The following is a 22,770-nucleotide window of genomic DNA, read 5'->3' as shown; positions in this document are numbered from 1 at the left end:
AAAACACGGTCATCCAGAAAAATAGCATAGATGAGCTAAGTCAGCCTTAGGAAAGTCATTCAAATTTGGTGCTACTACCATGTAATATTTTGAAGTCTTGTTGTTTTTTTACAGACTTGACAAGCATCAAGCCCTTTCAGGCAAAAAATCCAAATCCACCACCCAAACACTGTCAGAAAAACAAGCACAGGAGAGACAGTTCAGTCTGGCAGGCTTGTGGGTGATATACAGGCTTTGACGTAGCATCACTCTGTGCCAGGACTATGGCATCTAAAATAGCAGTATCAAGTTCCAAGATTTGATTTCACGTTTGCCAGACGCAAAATGGAAGCAGAGCTGTGCAAAAACTACTTACTGAGACAAAACTTTGATGCAGCCAAGAAATCTCTCTAAAGTTCATTCAAATATGGCTATTAGTTTTATCCACTCAAAGTTGCTTTTATACATTTACATAGTACTCAATTTTAATTTCAAAATATTTGCTTTAACTATTTCCTTAATATAGACAAAAAGGAGTAAAATAATAAAACCTAAAAATATCATGTTAAATTTCATGTCAACCCCACAAAAATACAGTCATTAACACTAGTGTGCTGATCTGTTCAGCTCTGACTGGTTCCAGACCTACACCTTTATGTCCAAACTCTTTTGTGATGGCAGAAATTGGTACTTTAACAAAATTTCAGTCAATCCTGAGCCCAAACATGAGATGACTATTTCCATTTCTAACTGGAATGAGAGAGTTTTTCCAGTTGTGGTAGCCCAGAAACCATAACCACCAGTAATAATTCCTACAGCACAAGACAAAAATGGAAGATTCAAACAAAAACTCATACCCAAGGGACCAAAGAGACCACTGAGAACAATGAAATATGTCCTGCACTAGATTTCCTGTAGCTGGATTTTAGTAAAGCATTTGATACAGAGATTCTGCCTTACAATCTTAATTCAAATTGCCTTGGATATGAGCAGAGTTATATGGACAATAAATTGTTTGAAAAAAATCTGTAAACAAAGAGTAGTGATTAATGCCACCATATGAAGCTGAAAAACTATACAGTGTAGTGATATAGAGATTAATGTTCAGCAGAACATAGCAATTTTCATCTATGTTTAGACGATGGGCAGTAAGTACCATTTTTTTATATATGCATGCATCTATAATAAATATATGTACTCACACACACAGAATAGCAAATTCATTAGTAAGAAATCTGGAATATAGAGGTCCAGAAGGCATGTAAGGGCAATACTGAACACTACCATAGATACAGATTTCCAATTCTGTGTGTAAGCAAGAGGCACAGCACACCCTGGGGGATGCACATACTGAGGAGATACACAACCCAGCAAACCAGGGAAGACTGGCCACGATGCTCCTGGAATATCACATTCAGTTCTGTACCCCTTAGAATCTAATACTGACAAATTAGTAGTAATTTAGAGAGGAAAAAAAAAAACCTGCTGCCTAATGGTACTAATATCTAGGCCACAATTATACTCAAGTCAATGATAGACACCTACATACCTTTGAGGATCAGGCCCTGAATCTCATGTAGAAGGATTTTCTTATGAAGATTAAAAGGTCTAAATACGAACAGCTCAGCTAAGCTCTGACTAAAGGGAGATGTGATAACTGCCTATAAATATTTGAAGGGTATAAACATTAAGAAGGGCAATGAATTATTTAGATTGGTACAAGGGATATAACGAGGAGTAATGGGATGAAATTAAGAAAGTGAAAATTTAGGCTGCTCCCTGACAGCGAGGTATATTTCATCTGTGGAATAATTTACACTGAACACCATGAAAAACCTCTTCTATGCAAGACATATTAACCTGTTATAGTCTTCCAGCAGTAATGGCAGAAATCCCATGTTTTGGGGATGGCTAAATTTAGATTAAAAAGGCATAAGAAAATGAGTAGAGGATTATCCCGCTTTGGCCAGAAGGCTCTCTGGATAACTAATAAATCTATTTCCCTACTTCAACCTCTCCAGCTCCTGTTTGCTTTTCTATGCAAGAGCACACATCATTTCCAGCACCATCTCTGCAACCCAGTAAGAGAGATTGTACAATCTTGGGAAGTGGATACAGTTTGCTTAAGAAGGAAGAAATAATACTCATATCTTTAATTACAAGTGTACAGCAAGTACAAGGTAGAACAATGAGTGTCCTGAGGGAAGCACTCCAGCATTTGCATGTAGCGTTAGGACAGACTAACAGCGAAGACACGGGTGGATAAAAGGCCTAGCTAGAAAATTAACTTGTACATCTCAGAAATACCACTGAAGAGGCAATCTCATGCCTCTAGGGTCATCATACGAAATTTTGCACTTTCACCAGTTGGTTGGTATCTGTTCAAGCATAAGCGGAATCTATCTAGTTAGAGCACAATCTTGTCCAGTCACAAAATAGTGCAGTGTTGTGGAAAAGAGGGACTGCACTACTTAAAGAATTTCACTGGGCAAATGAAAGTTACAGAAAAAAGAGCTTCAAACTCTAAATAGAGCATTCTTTCAAATCTGCAAGCAGTGCTCAGCTACTACTGCAGTTTATAAAGTTTTTATTGTCACTGTCTTCATGATGGATTCACCACCATGACATCATTATTTGTTAAATCAAACTTCGGAAAGAATTCAGCAAATAAGTTCTCAGACAGACAGTATTTTACCATGAGGCTGTTTAAAAAGCACAACAATAGAAGGACATGGAGGGGAAGATATAAAGTGTTTCTGGGTGAAGAATCAAAGTCTGTGTTGGATTGGTGTGGCAAAGTTTTGGTAGTGGGATGTGGCTGCAGGGTTGGCTTCTAGGAGAAACTTTAAGAAATTTTCTCACGTCATCCAACAGAGCCAACACATGCTGGCTCTGAGACGGACCAGCTGTTGGTCAAGGCCATCAGTGGGATGTAGCACCTTTGGGATTACATAGTTTGGAAAGGGGAAAATTCCTGCACAGCAGCAACTGCAGCTAAAGAAGAAAGGGCTAAGAATATGTGACAAAAGCAGCTCTGCAGACATGAAGATCAGTGAAGGAGGGGGAGAAGGTGCTCCAGGTGCTGGAGCAGAGACTTCCCTGTTTTCCCTTGGCCCATAATGGGCAAGTGATCTCTCCTGTCCCTATCTTGACCCATGAACCTTCTCTCCTCTATCCAGCTGAGTGATAGAGCAGCTTTGATGGACATCTGTCACCCAGTCAGGGTGAATCTGCCACAGAGAGACGGGAAGAATATTTAGCTATTTAAATTCCAATGTAGGAGAAAAATGGTTCCATTTTTAAATAATTCCATTGCTTTTTATAGTCAATTAAAATGGAAAGCAGTAATAGCATATCTCAAGAATTCATCTTTGAGGAACACATCCTGAAATTTTAAAGTTCATAATAGGCTCGATCTTGCACTGCACAAGATAGGGAATGATAGCAGAAATATATCTCACATCACCTCTAACACTCAGGTTAGCTCACTAGCATAAAAAAACCAGACACCTAGGCCCCAGTTTTAAAATGTGTGCATTTGTGTATGAACTAATTTTTAATCAGTTCTCTAATTACAGCATTTTAAAGACAACAAAGAACCTTTATAAAAACTGGCATGAATTTCTAGCAACTAAAATGGTCACAGAAAAGTTTTTTTTCCTTATTAGCGTCTAGCAGCAGAACTCAAATGACCCAAATCACATTTTCTAACTTAGTGTGCATAATTAAATTGTAAATGTACCTTTATCTATCAAATCAATTGTTGACCAGGCTAAATGCTTCTCACTTTCTGATACTTGGCGAACACAAGGCAGCAGTGCTATAGTTTAAGGACTGTAGCCAGACCTAATTTATCCTGACTGTACCATTACCAGCAGTTTTCCTTTCAACTCTACTCTTGGACAGGTTATCAAAAATTTTGGTACTTCTCACTCTAAAGAACTTGTGAACCACAGCCACTTATTAAATAAAAGTTCTTCTTTCATAGAATTTCAAGGACACATGTTGAGTGAGACGTTTGAAATTAACTCCATAGCACTTAGTTAAGACCATATATTGCAGGAAGAAAAACAAGCAAACCTGGTAAGATTTTTCTCCAGACAATGGGCACAGTTACAGTAGTTTTGTTCATTCTACAGTAGTTTTTTTTTTATATTCAGCTATATATGCATTTAAGTATTGGTTTCAATCACACATATATGAACAAAACCATTCTCAATTCATATTTATGTAGTCCCAGAGAAGTCAGTGAGTCAAATTCCACTCTCAGTTGTACCTTCATTAATCCAGAGAACTTAATTGGTCTCAGTGGCTTTGCTCCAGAGCATGGAATATACCTAAGGCATAACCTCATAGCATATAAATCAGGACATGAGTCCTGCAGTAAACAGTGAAATAGAGTCTTCAGAAGAATTTTTTGACAGCCTTGCATTCTTGCTTTATGACTTCAAAGCTTGAGAGACCTACAATTATGCTCAGCAGGTTTTCTTGATTTTCCTGCATTCGACAGAAGCAAACCATTCATGCCAGAGCGGAAGAAGAGCTAGTGCTTTATTCTAAGTGTAGATTACAGAAAGTAGAGCTAGAAGTGACCTTAGGTTCCTGTTCTGTCCAATCCCTGCTCCAAGACAGTCTATTTTATATAAATCCATCATGACAGACCTCTAATACAAGTTAAAAAAAGTCTGATAATTGAAATTACACAACCTTGTTAAATAAAATCAATTTCAGTGTTGAACTGTCCTTCCTGCTAGAAATGACTTAAGCCCAAATCCACAAAAGGATTCTATATTTAGAAGTAGGATTAAAGTGGGATTTAAAAGTCCAGAACTGAAGTCCCCAGATTACCTGCTTCGCTGTCACCAACTTTAGAGGTACAACTTTTTTTGCATCAAAGTTCCCCAGACCTAAGAGTTGCTCATACAGAGGATGCCATTTTTGGCAAGACTGAGTGACTCAGTATCTGGTTCATTTTTTTACCATCCTGGAGTCAATCAAGAGGAGAGGCAGATGGAAGATGGAGGGATTCAGTCTAGAGCACATGGCCTGTGCAACACCATCAGATAAATTCTTGCAAACCTACAGTGCTGATTGCCACCTTCCTTCAAAATGGGAAGGACAGAGGAAAGATAAGAAAACACAACACTTCAGCATGTCCTCTCTTTCTACTTCAATCAATAATTAAAGCACTCTGAAAATCACAGTTATGGAGATTCATTTGCAGTTTCATTCTTTCAATTAAAAAAAGCATTCACCCACCAAGGTGGTCAATTCCAATGTTGCTCATCCACTTAACAGGCTGGACAATGTGCATAATCAAAGTTTTTTAAAACCTAGCTCTGACATAAATGATAAAATAACAAAATCCATTAAAAGTCCATTTGATAGATCATTAGAGAGTCTTTTTGAGTCACAAAGGGTCTAGAAACTGCTTATGAGACCCCTCTGCAAAGCACTTCACCTTTGTGACATGCAACAAATATTCATGGAACAAGGTAGTGACTGAAATGAGCACTAGGAGAAAGAACAGCTCTTCTGTGGACCACAGAATCTGAAGGTATTGTTAGCAAATTATAATGACCCAGAATAATTTACAGTCAAGGTATGAGGACTCTCTTAAGAGAATAGGACATGGGATAGGGACCTCAAGGCATGTCATGACTCTTAACTTTCACCTTACCCACTCATACTGCTGAGTGATCTTTTCTTCAAGAACAAAGCAAAGGACTCCAAATTCATTTTCAGCCTATGGCTATTCCCTACTTCCCTTGTGGGGAAGTTGTTGTTGCTTTGGGTCTTTTTTGGTGGGTTTTTTTGTTGTTTGGTTTTGGTTTTTTGTTTGTTTTATTTTTTTGTTTCAGTGGTTTTTTGGTTTTTTGTTTTGAAAGGAGTGACTTTTGTACTATTGCATTTCCATTACTTTTTCAAAAGGCACTTCCTATCAGAACCAATTCGACACAGTGAACTCCAAAAATGGTAAAGAAGTTGTTTGTAAGCAAAGGATGACACATTGAATTTTTGCCCCACCTCCCAGAGTGTATGAAACAAAATTGTCACTGGTAGACAGTCTCTAGAGCATACAAGCTTTTGGTAAGGTTATAGATTCTCCTGCAGCAGTCAAACACCTAAAACATTGGTGTTACAGCACAGAGGGCTATAGCAGATTTCTTGTTCTGTGCATCAGTGAATTCTGTGTGCTGTATACTCTATTGTAAGGAAGGTTTCAGAAATAAAACAGTAGAAAAATTCTAGACTATTTAATTATTAAGAAAGATTAATCAGGAGATTTTTTTTTTGTATCTAAAAGAAAATGTTAATGTTTAAAAAAAAAACCCCAAAACTTCTGGAACCCACACTTTGTGTGTGGAGACCATGCCTAGCAGCTCACCCGAGGTGATGGTGGGAGCGTTTCAACACAGAGCACTGATTTCATCCACACTATCTTTAAAGACCTAAGCACCATGTGAGGAATTGGGACTATGAACAGCAAAATCATAACAGGTGCGTAATAGGCACTTCTGCAAAATGTTATGGACCTCTATCACACACACAGACAATGCATTTGTAATAACTGTAGGCAGATAACTGCAGGTTTCAGACCATCCACTGTGTGTGCTCTTGTCGTGTTCAGCTTCCTAGAAAGTTTTCTGTTTCACCCACAAATAAAATCATGTGCTCCTCTTTTCTCTTAGCGGCCATAAAGATTAGGGGAAAAAAATGTGTTTATCTTAATAGGTTTGTCTTGCTTTCAGACCGTAACTTTCTCACATCATTTTAAAGTACCAGGCACAAGGAACTCCCTTTAGACAGCAAGTTTTAAATCAATGCAAAACTATATTTTCTATTTTACTTTGTGCAAACTTGTGTTAACCATATTAGATATGAATTTCATGCATTAGTAATGATTAACTATGCAAAATCAACACCCAATCAGTTCAGACAGAAAAAAATATTAAAATAACCAGACTAAATATTTCTCTGTTCTACAGAAAATTATCAGTATAACAGAGGAAGAAGAAGAAAATAATAAAATAAGAAAGCCTTTACCGTATTTGTACAATGCAAGAATAGTAGGAGCTGTGTCTAAACCTCACAGACAGCCTTAGTTTTAAAAAGAAATCAAGCCAAAATAATGAACTTTGGTTTTGATTATAGCTAACACTCGAGTCAGTCAGAGGACATCAAGATGATCAATATGTCTTCAGACAACAAAACGCGTTTTCTTTCTTACTCACTTTTTCATAAATTACAAAGATGCATCAGCTTGGGGAGATCACTACAGCTACTAAATGATTAATAAAAGAAAAACAACTGTAAAAAATCCCTACCCACTGCAAAGGGCAATCATGGATATGACCAATTGGGTGCCTATCAGCTGCCCAGCAGTGTACTGGGCTTATGCTCAGCTAAAGAAATAAAATGAAAAAAAAATTAAATTCCCCATCCAGAAACTTTCACTTGACAAGAACACCATGCTTGCTCTCTCACAAAGCTTTAAGGTGAGGCACTGGCAGGGATTAGACTTTACCAAATCTTTACAGATGCTGTTTCTCTGGAAGGAGGCTACATTGAAGCATTAGTTTTTTTTACACCCACTCTACACTGGCAACAGCAGAAGGAGCTGAGTAGCTGTCAGCACTAAAGACAAAACTTAGAGATGCACCTGACCCATGAAGTGTCTCACCCCTGAGAAGAAAACAAAGATGTGAGCAAAACGCTGAAAACACTGACCTGGGGCCTTAGAGCAGCCGGATCCCAGCTCTGCCCTAATCTCACCTAGAGAATTTAAGCGGCTCAATGGCAGCAGCTTTGCCCTCTTTCCTCACCTCTGTGGGAATAAAAGCAATCGCTAATTACCTGCAAAAGATAGAGTGAAGCAAAAGAGCTGAAAACTACCTCTTAAACACAGGATTAAAGCAAAGGGCATCGCAGCTTGAAGACCCATGTAGCAAATTAGACACTCATTTTACCTGGACAATTGCTTCTGATTTCTGCACAGACTAAGTTTGCCAATTAAAAATGAACCAACAAAAAGAAATGTTTCTAACTTCTTGTCACTGGCAAGAAAACCATCCCAGCTTGAAAACAAAGCATTTTTGTTTCCCAGCAATTCTGGCAGGGATTTTCTTGCTGTTCAGATCTTTCTCAAGCCACCAAGTGGAGAGCACTTGGGCTTTTACCACTTGCAGCCAGTGTTTTCCAGAACACCAAAGAGCAAGGAATCCAATGGGGTTCAAACAAGGCTGTCTCTGTAGTTTGAGGAAGCTCCCTGCTGAGCAGGAGTAAGGAACACCGAGCATTTAAAGGGACAGCAAAACACAAATATAGAGAGGAGGTAAAACTGGAGCTGTCTCTACCACATTAGAGAACAAACTGGCAGCTACTTGTAGCTACCCGCTCAGCAGCAGATGTCTTGGAAGCAGATGGGTGTGGAGACTGGAAAATACCTTGTGTGTATAGACCAAAACAGGGAATTTGGTGGTGATTCCACCCAGTCAAGGCAGTAGTGTGACATATCCAAGTAGCTCATGAACATCATGAAATCCTCAGTGTCCTTCTCTCCCAGAAGCCTGTCGTGAAAGGAGTGATTTCTCGTCTAAACACAGCTTCTCACTACTGCCAACACCACTATTTCCTAGTGGTTCACAGCTATGAGGTATATGGCATTTTTCCAAGACATGCACATCAGAGTTAAGAGTCACTGGTTTTACAGAGGGAAGGAGAATTTGAGAAGAGGGAACAAATGGATATTAAAAATACAGGAGAAGAGAGCAAACATGACATGGATTAGAGAGAGGAAAGCACAGGCCGGGAAGAAGAAACAAGTTCAGAAGACAAGTATGGTAAAGATGAGGGAGTAAAGTTAGGATTGGGAAACATATAAATGCCTTTACCAGAAAAAGAATAAAGAAAATAGAATTATTCCAAGTGAATTAAAAGGCTTTAAAAGCTACATTCATCAAATGTTAGGCACATTTCACCACTATTTGTCAAATTTATTCAACAAATACTATTTGCTGCCATAGCTGGTCAAGTACTCTCCAGTAAATATATTGTTAAAAAATATTAAGTAATTCAATAGTCTATCCAGCTGTTATTTGTCCAGTTATATCATCCATTCCAAAAGGAAACTGCATTGTTGTTAAGTTTGTTAACAGGAATGAGTGTTGTGACAAAGAGAGGTTACCCCTTTGTAGCTGATAGGTCCTATCCATAGGAATAAGAGAAGGAAACTGGCAGCACTACAATTAACTATCCTACCCAGCAAACAGAACATAAACAGGTTTTTCTTCCTTTATAATATGCAGACATAGGTGATTTTCCCCTTGTGTAGTAAGAGTAGTCCTTTTCCTAGTAAGTGTCAACTTTTGACATCCAGATTACAGCAATTAAACTCCTCTGGTGCTAAATTCAAAGTTACAGTTACCAGCAGGAAATTTACTTCTAGTCTGTTTAAATACACTGGTGCTTTGTCAGATTATCCTGTTCCCTGTTTCTGGAAGGGCAGGTAATTTTCACCTCAGTACATATTCAAATCAATTTTCACTACTATTATAAGGCAGCATGTTTTCTCCACATACCATGTTTTTCATCCCAAAATACATAAGGAATGAAGTATGAGTTCCTAATAGATTTTGTTCAGGGAACATTATTACTTCTCTAAAATGAACTGTGTTAAAAACTGAAGAGATACATTAAAAAAAAGTTTGAATACAGAGTAAACTATCAAATATTAGGAAAATGTCACCTTTAATGCTCTACATGTGACCTTATTTAGACCTCAGGTACATATATGTACATTACAATCTTTATAATGCAGTTGCATAGGAAGTTTCCACACGACCCTTCCTCCAATCAGTGCACAAGCTGGATGTTGCTCTGGGACTAAATTAGCTATTCAATATTTCTTTTCATCCTCTTCATTCAACGTGTAGTCTCACCTTATTTACTGCATAACATCCATTCCCTGCTCTGAATACCTAATTATTAATTTCCTCATGGGCTTTTGTGTGGCACTCATCACTATGGTGTCTGATGTTTCACAAATATTAATGAATTTATCTTCTAGGCCTGTGAGACAAGCTAATAATACTTTCCTCACTTTGCAGCTGGTGAAAGGGGAACAGAGACCTTGGGAATTACCTGTGACCAGAGAGAGAAGTGGGGAGCAAAGCTTAGAGCTGCAGGTCCCCAGATATGCAAAGCAAGACCTCATTCTGACAGACTTCATTTCCTTGCTGGCAGAAGGACTCAAAGCCTGTGCCTTACCTCAGTCACAGCTGCCTGTGCTCAGCACCCACCCAAGGGCAGGCACCCGTGGCTGCAGCTGGTCCAGGGAACACACTGCCCAGCTCTTAGCTCCTGTAGCCCTTCCCACAAATCCACATGCCTAACTTAAAAGCATCTGTTTGACTCCAGCTAACTTATTTTGTTGTGTTAGATTGAAACCACAGTCCGAAACTGCTGAGAGAAAAACTGGGATAGCAATTTATCACTAGACAGCAGTAAATCTCTGGGGCCCTCCATTTGTTATACAGGTTCACTGAAATGTCTGATTCTGGATCCAGAACCTCAGTGCCTCCTGCTTCCCATAATGAAAGTCACTATGCTAATTCTCCACCTGCTGCCTGGCAGAATTAGAAATGGATTCCCATAGCTTCTTTGCAACTGGTACCTCCAGACAAATACAGCTGGGAGCAAGGAGAGAGAAAGTGGATGTACATATATTTGGGGAACTGAGACTGTAGGTGAAGAAAGTCTCAATTTACACGTGCAAATTCAGAGTTGAAGATATCCTCATGGTTACTTTTTGTTCCTTATTCTAGCCAGAAAACTGCTGTTAGGAAAAAAAAAAAGCAAAAATCCAAGAATTACGCAATCTTCCAATGATCAACCTAATGTCATAGGTGACTTTAATAGCTTTGAAGATTTTTTTTCCCCTCAAAATGCTGTTATTACTTCCTATTGAATGTATCTATTGCATACAAAAGAACTGATTGTTAACCCTGCCTCTGAGCAGTCTGGACTAATTTAAGACTTTGCACGACAGACTCTCAACATGAAACTCTTCTGTCTTCCCTGCTTTAGCATCATAAAGCAAAACAAATGTGAGTTTAACTATGCAGATGAGGTCTTTGAAGTTTCAAATGCCTTTTATGTGCCACTCAGAGAATGTTGTTTTTTCAGGGGAAAAAAGGTGAGCAAGTTAGGATGTATGTTGACTCTGGCAACCTCACCTGCCAGCAAGATAACTTTTCACAGAGGAGGATTTTTCCAAATGACAAATAATGCATTCTTGACTACCTCAAATGGATCTAAATGACCAGAGCACCCTAAAATTATTGGAATGCCTGTCACGAATCTTGCAGCAAGCAAACACAGATACTCCTGCACATGCAGAGACCATAGATGTATTCCAGAGAGGCAATGCAATAAAGATAATAAAAAATCACTGGGCAAAACAAAAAAAATCCAACACACAGAGCTGAAACTAGCGATTCCTCCTCTAGCAAAACCTAGCTGATTTCTACACTCTCAAGTTTACTGTCTCACACAGGAAATAATGAAATCTCGAGAATTACTTCCTCTGATAAACAGCACACCTTTCCATCAGTCTGACACAAAGTGAAATCTCTGCTCTAAAAAGCCAAAATGCTCTGTGATGGAGAGAGGGAGGAGGAGATGCATCAGCCAAGTAGTGATGGCTGGAGACAATTTTCTAAGAGACCCAGGGAAGGTATGACGTCTTCACGGGGTGCTGAAAAGCCTTTCTTTCGACAACCATGCAGAGACTCTCACCGTATTTTTGCCTCCCCCAGGGAAAACCTGTGTGTGCATAGCCATGTATTTTCCTTATACAGGCATGCCCATGAGGATCACTGCTAACACTGCAAGGGGACTCCTTCCCCTCTGTGCCCTAGCAGACACATTTTAGCTGTCCTTTCACAGTAGCACAGGTGGGATGGTCACTTGATAGCTCTCTGAATCAGCTCTCAGCACCCCAGGGAGCAAAGCCACGTTATGACCAGAAGCAAGTGAGCTGCATGAGCTGGGCTTTGAAACTGCATCAAAGCACACACCTGTCAGCACTGAAGATTTCAGCAGACACAGCAGTTATCAGATCAGACCTGGAGCATTTCTCCCTCTCACCCAGAGCATTCCATGTCCCAGTGCCAGGCTCTCTTTCAGCCCCCTTAATTGAAGCTGTAGGGGTTCTTTACAACAGTTTCAACCATGAAGTAATAGAGACCTATATCTTCTGTGTTACCTAGGAATATGTTTTCTATCTAAACAATTTGGGTAATTTGTGAGTTTTATTTCCCCCCAGTCAAGTATTAAACTTCTTTCTCATTTCCCAACTTCATCTCCACTACATGTAATGTATTTCCAGGTCAGCTCTCACAAAGCTCTAAGAATTTCTATTCTACTTGTTTAGGAAAAACCGCAAATAACATTCATCCAGCTTGCTCATGCTACCTTACAGCTTGCTGTGGTCATTCGTACAGCTGGACAGTGTGTTCAAGAAAAACACAAGGTAAATGTTCTCCTTTAAAGCTCAGAGTCACTCGATCCATTGGATCTGCTAGACTCTTCTTTCAAAACAAGTACTCTACAGAAGAGCTCTGCCAGCAGCACTCTGTCCTCCTTTATTCCCATGTCCAGAGAAGCAAACACCCCTCTAGGTCCAGGATTTTTTTGGTTTTAGTAACCATTGCAACAAAAAAACCTCATCTATACAACAACAATTTCTTCCGACTATTTCCTCTGGTTACTAAATATGTAGCTAATCACTCACCCATCCAATGCCATGTCCCCCCTACTCTAGTTGATATGGGGCACTACATCCAGGCTTCTCTACTCTTCCATGAAGAAAGTGGTAGAAGCTCCTGTGTCCCTCCTTGCTACCTTTCTTCTCCCCATCAAAAGCAAGAAGGTAAGTAGGCAACCTCCTTTCAGCTTTCCCACTGCTACACACACAAACAAAAAATAATTTTACTTTTTAACCATGTTTTTGTATGGAGTAGAAAAACAGTATCAGTTATGGATGACCCAAGCACATCAACCATCAGGTTTCATTATACTGAAATGCCATATCAGCTTGTTAGTTGGGATTTTACATTGCTTTTTCTCACAAAGCAGAAAAAAAGTTTGCTAGTAGTTGCCCATTTCCTAGATTTTTTATTATTTTTTTTTTTTTTACTTTCAGCAAACAGACAACTATTTCACTCCTTGGAAAGTTTCTAATTAAAAGTTAGGTTTCTCTCTCTTTTACTTTCAAAAGTACCATAAATTATAAATAACTGACTAGTCATTCAGTGTCTCTATGCACAAACCCAAATACACTTTTTCCTGTTTTTTCAACTTTGCTGTCAGAGGGACCTTTTATATTTGGGTTGGGAGGAGACAGGCTGCTCAAGAAATCTGATGAAACCCCAGGACTGAAAATGCTGTGTCCCTTTTCTACAGAAAGTGCATTCTGAAGGCAGCTGCAATGCAATCAAAGCCACCACACAGTATGAGCTTCCTCAAATGATGTTCCCAGTGACATGGTGGGGGTTTTTTGAGCACAAGGTAACACAGTGTTCATGCTAGCTCTGTCCTGGGCCTCTGTGAAGCAGATGCTGTCAATCATTTCAGACTGTGTTGAATTGGATGTAACATCTGCAATATGGTGTTTACAGTTTTCCAGAGAAGGTAAAGTTGAGACAGCCAGTGCATTTTACTGAGTAGAACATTAGGCTTTCCTTGAACTGTGCTGGGAATTTGAAAGAGCTGGCTAACTACACTTTGGTCATTAAGAATTTGGTTTGTGTACCATACTAAGCATTCTATCACCAAGGAATTAAAGGCTTCAGCCCCTTACTAAAAAGAAAATAAAATAAAAAAAAAAAAGAAGAAAAAAAAGAAGTGTGACATCATCAGGGTTTGGATCCTGAAACTACTGCCACATGAAAAATCTTAGCACTGCATGCTGAAACGAAGTAGTTGATTACAGAAAGCTCTCTCCCAGCTCTACGCCATTGTTGTGTCAGCAAGACTCAATAAGTATTAATAAGTGAGCTACAGCCTTTTACTCTGGATTCAAACCCAAAAAAAGGAGTGAATGTAAATATGTGACAGAAATGACCAGTCAGTGGGTGTTCAGTGAGGAAAAGCATTCTTAACTGCAGATGGCTCAGCTTACACTTCCTCACTGTAGGACACTGAACTTGCAGTCCCACAAGAACATTCTTGGTCAGGGGATTTCAGCACCTCTGCATCTGGCAGGGATCAGAAAAATGAGCAGCAGACACAGAGGAGTCTTGGGAGTCATATCCCCTCTGGTGCTTCAGCCTCAGGACTCCTGTCATCCGTCCATTCTCCCACAGTCTGCTTACAAACATTTTTTCCTGACACTGTGCAGAAGGGATGCTCCATAGTGCCCTGTCTGTCATTTAAGACATACACCTTCCCCCTTATTCTCCATTACAACTCAATGGTAAGAGGTGGGATTGCACTCTCCTGTCTGGTAGCAGCACCCCAAAGTTCCTTGCCCACACATCATCCTTCAGTGCTCCTCATATTTAGACTTGTGAATATTTCTCCATGCAGCATTACAGGGCATCCACAAACCCCTTTAAAATGAAGTCAAGGATGAGGAACCCATCATCTGAGGTAAAGGAGATTCCTTTTCCCTTGTTTTATATCCCTCATTCCTTTCCTTCTTGTGCTATCCTTCCCCTGCCTGCCTTCTCCCCACCCACAGCCCCCATACTAGGCCTCCCCCCTTACCCCTCTTTTTCTGTGAAGTTGCTCAAAAAAATTCTGACATGTGACAAAATAGAGACTTTGCTGGGCTGGGCTTACACTCAACACATTTTATGTGGTGCTTAAAAGTATGTTAAAAATTATTTGTAGTGTAGTTGCAACAACTAAAGTAGTTGCACATTGTCAGCTCTTAGATCCCCGGCAGAACCTAAAGCCTTGATTTGGCAAGCATCACTACTTTCACTTAACAGATGGCAAAACTTAATCTACAACTTGCCTGAATATGAGTGTTTTTAAAGAAACAGGAAAAAAAAAAAAAGACAAAACTGATTTCTTTTTTTAATTCACATATTTTTTATCTTCCTTTCTTATAAGCACCCATTTGTCCCTAGGTAAGATATGGATTCTGTCATAGGAGCAGACATACTGCTACCAGAAAAACCTGGGAAAGAGCTGCAGTTCCCACTGTACTCCTGCCACATCAGCACCCAGAGTCCAGATGCTCCCTGCTTTCAGACCATCTCCTTACCTTGCTTTAGGTTAAAGTCAGCATACTAGACTAAAATTGATCAAGGTAAGATGTCATCTGCTACAGAGGGCAGCAAAGCCCTCTTGCACTGTCCCCAGTAGGTGACCCTGAAAGGCAAAAGCCTTGATTAAACACTGCAAATTAACTTTTTGGTACTGCCCTTTTTCTAAACTGATTTTTTTTTCCTATTTTTTTAATAGAAGTAATAGCTGCCTAGCACCACACACCACCTTTGAGTTGACTTGATCTTGGATTCACTCTAAAGGTTTTTGCTTCTACACTGTCTGTCCTGTTCCTGCCCACCCCCACCTTCTCCTCTTCATGACAAGGATTTTTAGGGGGACAGTAATACAATTGCTCTGACAATGCATCAGTTCCCAGCTATGGGAAGCTGGAACAACCTCTGATTCTTCTGTCTAAGAGCTGCTGTTTGTATACTTTGCTCTTCTATTCAGACCATTGACATACCTCCCTTATCTTCAATCTATAATCAGAAGAGATTAAGGAAGCTGACTTATTGCAAAAGGAAATAAACAAAAGGGATCAGGGATGAGTCGAAGGCGGGGGGAGGTGGTGGGAAAGTATAAAATCAGTGCAGTCTCCCTCTTGAGAAGGTCACCCCAAGGAAGGGCAAGAGCAAAATCAATGAATTTTGGCTGAGCAGTGATGGGAGTCAATCCATCAGGCAAACCGATGGCAGCCAGTCAGGCTCTCACAGACACCACCTGTCGCTGCCAGCAAAATGTCAAATTTATGAATTCATTTCCATAGCAAGATAGCACTCCCCCAGGGCAGCGCTGAACAGTTTCACAGCTTCTAGAGCAACCTACTGAGCAGGGAGAGAAGAGGCAGCTCTTCTTCCCCACCAACTGAGGCAAACTATTTTAAAGAAATGGATGTATGGACCAAATCCAGAGTCACACTTTTTTTTAGCATTTGGTTTCTTTAAGCTGGGTCCCTAAATCAATATGCACTTAAAGCATACCCCAATTTCCCATTTTCTGTCATTAATGAGAGCAAAATGTTACACCCATATGTCTCTCACCCCAGAGTTTAACTTCCTTAGATGAATCAAATCCCTCAGAAATGAAAGTAACAGCATTGACCTCAACTAGCTATACCCAAGTGAAATTTTATCCCATATTCACTATAATTGTAGCTCCTTGTTAAGAAGAGTCTTGTCATGGTAGGGCTGATTCCCTTCAGTTAGTTCAGAGAGCACACTTTCAGTGATTGCCATTCATCACTGAAGACAGCAGTGACAGAAACGTCCGTGAAGTTCTCTGCTCACCCACACGGAGACAAGCACTTCTCTTTCCAGCACAAGTGGAAGAACCCTGTATTCTTTTCTTCCTTTCATGTATCTTCACAGATATATCTTGGTGATATTCACTATTAGACAGTGTCACCAGAATCTCTAGAACTGACAAACTTTTGGCACAGGAATACTTTCAGGAACCTTATTTTAAATGTTTTCAACTGGAAGTGAAACAGACTGAACTGAGAATGTAGGAGAGCAGATACTCCAGTTGCAACGTGAACTTTAATTTTGTCCACTTAAGCATACATTAGATCATTAGAAACAATTTTTAAGTTTAGAATGATATCAAGCTGGGGAAGGAGGGCATAATCCTTGACTAAAAACTTAGGGGACACAATTTTAAATTAATGTCAAAATTTTGATTTAGTAGAGCACTCAGCCCAAATTCCCCTGTGTTTTCACACTTTTCTACTTTTTTAAAGGTATAATTCCACCATTTAGGTTCTTCCAACACAGTCAGAAATCATAATTTACCAGCTGTCTAACACCCCAGGTTGTCTAGTGCCAGCAGCCCCCAAATTCATAGACATGAGTTAGTGAAAAAATGACAAAGAGTTGGCACAGTGATGCCAGCCAGCTCCCAAGTGAAGGAGGTTATTGCCAGTGGAGGAGGATTTAAGTGAAGATAGTTAGCACTAAATCTTTCAAAACAAGCACACACATTCTTCCCAAGAATGATGTCCAAAACCAGACATGAACTGATAGGAGGGTGACACCCTGGTCCCTTTTAGCTTTGCCAGAACAGATTTGATGGTGTTGCACCTTGCCAGCAGTAGACGTGAGTGTCAGGCTGCCTGAAGTTTTAGCCCCAAAGTTCTTCAAGCAGGACTGGCAGACTGGGGAGAGGAGCTCACCTGTGTAAGAGCTCCAGGATCACACAGAAATCAGGGACACCTGACCGAATGGTATGCTCACACCCAGTGGTGTAACCTCTGAAACACGGGATCACACAGTGAGGACTCACAATCAGAGGTACATGGTTCATCACAAAACCTAATGCTGAGCCTTCAGATTCTTAATGTTTTACATATGCTGGAGTTAACAAAATTCTCATTTCATGGCAAGCTCTATGTTACCTCACTTAGCATCCTCATTTCAGATATTTGTACAAAAACATACAGAGAGCTCACTCTTCTGCAAGCATTTTAATGCTTTGATAAGAGGTCTGTGATGACAAATATTGCTAACTGTCTTCACAGAAGGAGACACACAAACAAATTGTCACACTGTCTACAGTGTGAGACAGTATTTAACAAGGTTCTTAATCTATAAACTGATATTGTTAATCTGTTTATAATATATGCCTTTCAGGATTTTTTTTTTTGTGGTTTGGGGTTCTTTTTAATCTTCTTTAACATTAATATATATTAATTTTGAATTCAAACTCACAGTATGCATTAACCTGGTTGAAGGAATAATTGTAAGGTACTTTGTCTTAATTATGGCACCATGATACAGCGCAGTTAAATATCCATATAATTTTATATTGTTGCCCTGAAGGCCCTTCCTTGAAGTCAACCTTTTCTTTTCTTTTCCTATTTTTTAAGCAAGACTTAATTTGTAAGTATTAAGAAAGTAGAGAAAATTACTTCACCCTAGCTCCTTTGTATTTTTCTCCTACTTTTATTCTCACTTTTGAAGATTAATATAAATGAGTATAGAAAAGTGTCTCTCTAGTTAATTATGCTTTAGGGAACTTTAGTCTCTCCTCCCTCCCCCAAATTCTATTTTAAGGCCCAGTCTCATTCTCTTGTTCATTAAGAAACATTAGGAAACAGCCAACTGTATCATATAGCAGCTGATTCTTCCTTTCATGCATGTCCCCAGCTCACCCTCTTTGCATTGTATAACTCAAAGACAATTCAACTTGAAATAGGTTCCTTTGAAAACAAAACTGATGAGCACCCTTTTTTTTGCTTTTCCTTGATTGCCATGTAAAATTACCTTGATACCCACTATCTTTACCTTCTTGTATAGAAAAAGCAAAAAAACAGCCCACATCTCCAGTGTCAGTTTTCCTTGTAAGGCTCCAATTTTCAAATGGACCTTTATGACCACAAAATTTTATACACTCATTAAAGAGGGAGTCCAGAATCAGATAATATCATCAGTCCCAAGAATTTAACAAAACAGAATTCACATCCCTTTCTTCTTCTAGCCCCTTCAAAGTCCTTCTGTGGTTTCACTCTTCCATCTTTGACAATAACAGGGGTTTGTATTGGAAAAGACCCTTATCTTAGCAGAAGGTACTCCTGTCACTCTGTGCAGGAGCTCACAAAGTCAGAAGCGAAGAAGACACATAAATATTGAAAGGGAAATATGTGAGTCACATCATAGAAGGTGTGGTTTTCTATCACGCCACCACTGAAGAGCAGAGCTAAAGACAAGGAGGCAGTGGCTTCTGGGCATTGCTTCCTCACAATGAATACTTTGGGTCAGAAATCTCATCAGCCAGCAGCATCTAAGGCAGTGCTAAATTCACAAGTTTTCCAAGAGCACAAAGGCACAATATAGTTCTGATGACAGAACCAATGGATCAGTATGGTATGACATTGGGGCAGAAATAGACAGTGAAAACACCTTTAGTCAGTAGTATATCCAGATGCAGTAAATTAAAATGACAGAATAGTTTGAGTTGGAAGAAACCTTAAAGTTCATCTAGTTCCAGCAGCCCTGCACTGGGCAGGGACAGCTTCTACTAGATCAGATTGCTCAAACCTTCTTCCAGCCTGGTCTTGAACACTTGGCATCCACAGCTTCTCTGGGAAACCTGATCCAGTGCCTCTCCATACCCACAGTAAAGAACTTCTTCTTAAGATCTAAATGAACTCTACTCTCAGTTTAAAGCCATTTCCCCTCATCATCACTATACACCCTTGTCTGCAAGGGTCCCTCTGCAGCCTTCCTGTAGGCCCCCTTCAGATAATGGAAATCTGCTACAAGGTTTTCCCAGAGCCCACTCTTCTCCAGGTTGAACCACCTCAACACTCTTAAGTTGTCTTCTTCACTGTTGAGGATCTCCAGCTCTTGATTATCTTCCTGGTCCTCCTCTGGACTCCCTCCAACAGGTCTGCTCCCTTCTTATACTGGTAGCCCCAGAATAACATCCAGTACCCCGGGCTGGGTTTATGAGAGCAGAGTAGTGGGGGAGAATCATTTTCCTCAACCTGCTGGCCACGCCTCCTTTTCTGTCAAAAAAAGTAATCCATCTTTGTTCTGTCTGCTGGTATAGATGGGTGAAATATCTATGTTGTCTAAGTTTTAAATAAAATAATGTGCTTTTTAAAGGTTTGTGGATTTCACTATATTTTGTTTCTCATTTAAAAAATACATACATGTTTAAAAAAAATACATGTGTTCAAGGTTTAGAGAGATTTTTTTCACTTTACTTCTCTGTATTTTACCTCTAAAATAAAGGGTTCAGATATACAAGAATCTAAAATCTAACATTTCCCCTGAATAAAGGAAAATATTGTTTGGTGGTGGTGGTTTATGTTTTTTCTTAGAACCTTCCTATTTAGCCAAGAGTACAAGAAAAAAAAAAAATAAAAAAAAAGGAGCAAAACCAAAACAACAAACACTAAATCACCACAGGAGGGATTTATTTTTTTTTTGGTAAACACATAATTCTTTGTGACTAAGTATAAAAATATTGCCTAGGCCATTGGCCAGGTGTGTCAGGAATAAAGATTTGCTCAGGGTAACAGCTAATGCTGTTAATACGGCAATAAAGAGTTGTTGTTTTCTGTGAGAACTGAGCCAGCAGAACAAAGCTAAGTCCAGCATCACAAACACATCCTGTCTATTTTCTCCTCTATAGGCTTTCAACCTCTAACCTCTCTGTGCTCTCTTCACACTCATTTAAAATTATTGTGTAAAATAAGAAACCACATACACATCTTCACTCTTTGCTTTTCAGTCTTCTGCCAGTTTATAATAACATGGCCCTTCTCTGTGATACTGGGTGACATGGAAGACAGAAGGGCAATTTACTAAGACAGATAGTACAGCAGTTGATCTGCTGCAGCTGTTAAACTCCTAAGCCAGGAAGAGCCTCAGTGAGTTATCAGCCCATTGAACACTGTAGATGCAAGTCACTGCTGCCATCTACAATGCAGACCTGTCAAGGTGAGACACAAGTCTTGATAAGTCAAAGCTCCTGGTGACCTCCTTATGGGATCCAAAATAGAAAACTGAGCTCTTAAGACTGGAAGAAAAAACACTGATGAACATTTAAGGACTCCCAAGTTCTTACAGGCATGAAGAGTGGCATCTACCATAGGGAGGATATTGGGCATTAGTCTCATTTAATCTCTCTCTACTAAGTCAAGCCCTACTAATCTTGGGCCCAGCTGTGTCTCTGATCACAGGCAGAGCACCCTGCCCAGTGACAGCTTCCATCAGTAATGAATGTGCACAGCACCTGTACTGAAAGGAAGTAGATAGCATAAATGCTCTCATCCATTTTGAAATTCTGAAGACAAAAGGATATTCTTTCCGTAGATACGGATTACACTGTTTAAACTGGAAAGGTTTTGCTTGGTTGTTTTGTTTTTGGGTTTTTTTTCATCAGTATAGCTAGATATTTCTTAACAAATTGCATCCACCTATCTAGGACCTTAATTTTAAAAGTAAAATTCTTCTGAAGATGGATATTTTTGTATACCTATGGTAAAACTCAGCTTTCTCAGGAGGTAGTTTAGCACTTTTTTCTTTAATGGGTTATTAAGATCATTAACATTCCAAGTGACTATTTTAAAGTACTATTAGTCTACATTATGTAGTAGAATTAAGGGGAGCTCTATTAAGCCCAAAGTTTACTTTATTTCTTTCAATTCTCTAAGGTAAGCTCAAATACCAAAAACTAGAAGGCACCTGTATCAGACTGCTTCAGTGAAGCAAGAAAAGGGGGAGGAGGAAAGCAGCTTTAAAACTTTCTTTCTAGTCTTCTGTGTATTTCTTCAACTTAGTCAACTCTGTAGAGGAAATACCCTCTTATTTTTCTTCCCACCAGTGACAGCTACAATGAGTCATAGTACATGCCTACTCAAGGGAGCACTTTTGTCTCTTGCCTACCACCAATTTCAGAGATTTTATCAATGCTACCTCAGCCTACCTATTGCCCACACAAAGAGGCAGAAGCTAGTTACCATGGGTAATAATTTTCATACTGAGCTAAAGAGATTCAAAAGGGATTCAAAAGCTTGGACACAGAGAACTCTGCTGTTATATTCTGTAAACTAGCTATTCCCGTGCTATCATAAATCTCCAAGCAAATAAAGAAATTATTGTGTTTACCTGTCAGGGTCCAGGCAAAAAAGGTGTAGTACATATCACAGTAAGAGATGGTTAAACTTGGAGAGTTAAAAAAAAAAACAAAACAAAAGTACATTGCAATTTTCTGTATGTTGAAGAGGTATTCTAACTCTTATGATTTTTGAGTAGTTCTTCAGACACTACGGTATTAGGATTGTGAGTTACATGTGAGTTACACAGGGACAATTTTTGCCAAAGGAAAAACCCAGGTACCTTCAGATATGAAGATGTTTATCTCCCCAGTAGGAATACCAAACCTTAATTACATTAATTACTCTATGGAAACTTTCCTTATTTCTTGTTTACAGTAGAGACCATCCAGCCAAAGTGTCATTCTTTGGTCATCTAAATGACTAACACTGAATGTGAAACTCATGGAAGCTAGCCACTCTCTAGCAGTTTAAATACATATCCATCACTCTTCTGACATGTCTATAATTATATCTATTATAATTATAATTATTTATTATATCATAATAGACATATCTCTCTATTATCTATTGTTCAATGAAAGAATGATGTCCCTTTACAAGCTTAAAAGACTGTTTAGTACAGCAAGACAATACTAAATATCTACAGCTCAGCTCTGAACTTCTCACCAGGGTTACAAAGACATGATTGTTTTATTGCAGTAAGAATCAAGATCAGTATGAAAGTTCTTCCTTTGATGACTGAAAATTGCAATTCAATTAAAAACAAAGAGGTGGTCATCCTTACTCTTCAGATATTCTACTAGATGTGTGTCTTTCACACATACTAATTTCAAACAGAAGCATATCTTTTATCATGTATCACACATAAGAATTTTTTTCACTTTGCACCCTTTCTTTTTCAAGTAAATCCTCTATTTACAGTTTATTCTCTTCGAAGAGGCAGC

At 39.2% G+C, this 22,770-nt stretch overlaps 1 protein-coding gene across 3 annotated transcripts in view; it reads left to right on the top strand.

The window, feature by feature from the left end:
- The window catches only part of LOC147654929 (uncharacterized), a 48,691-nt gene that overhangs the window by 20,740 nt on the left and 5,181 nt on the right, over positions 1-22,770 (top strand). Inside the window, exons 3-6 of one of the 3 annotated variants that reach the window (XM_086877964.1) lie at positions 12,416-12,514; positions 13,447-13,551; positions 14,572-14,634; positions 15,120-15,301. The exons of the other annotated variants lie outside the window; for them this stretch is intronic. Of the exons in view, the coding sequence (XP_086734090.1) occupies positions 12,416-12,514; positions 13,447-13,460 (113 nt within the window). The 3' untranslated portion in view covers positions 13,461-13,551; positions 14,572-14,634; positions 15,120-15,301. The remainder of the gene's footprint in view (positions 1-12,415; positions 12,515-13,446; positions 13,552-14,571; positions 14,635-15,119; positions 15,302-22,770) is intronic. 3 annotated transcript variants of the gene reach the window in all.

This window comes from Cyanistes caeruleus, chromosome 2 (assembly GCF_971803275.1).
Source record: "Cyanistes caeruleus chromosome 2, bCyaCae1.hap1.1, whole genome shotgun sequence".
NCBI lineage: Eukaryota > Metazoa > Chordata > Aves > Passeriformes > Paridae > Cyanistes > Cyanistes caeruleus.
The sequence above is the reverse complement of the archived record's forward strand: the minus strand, read 5'-3'. Positions and strand labels throughout refer to the sequence as shown.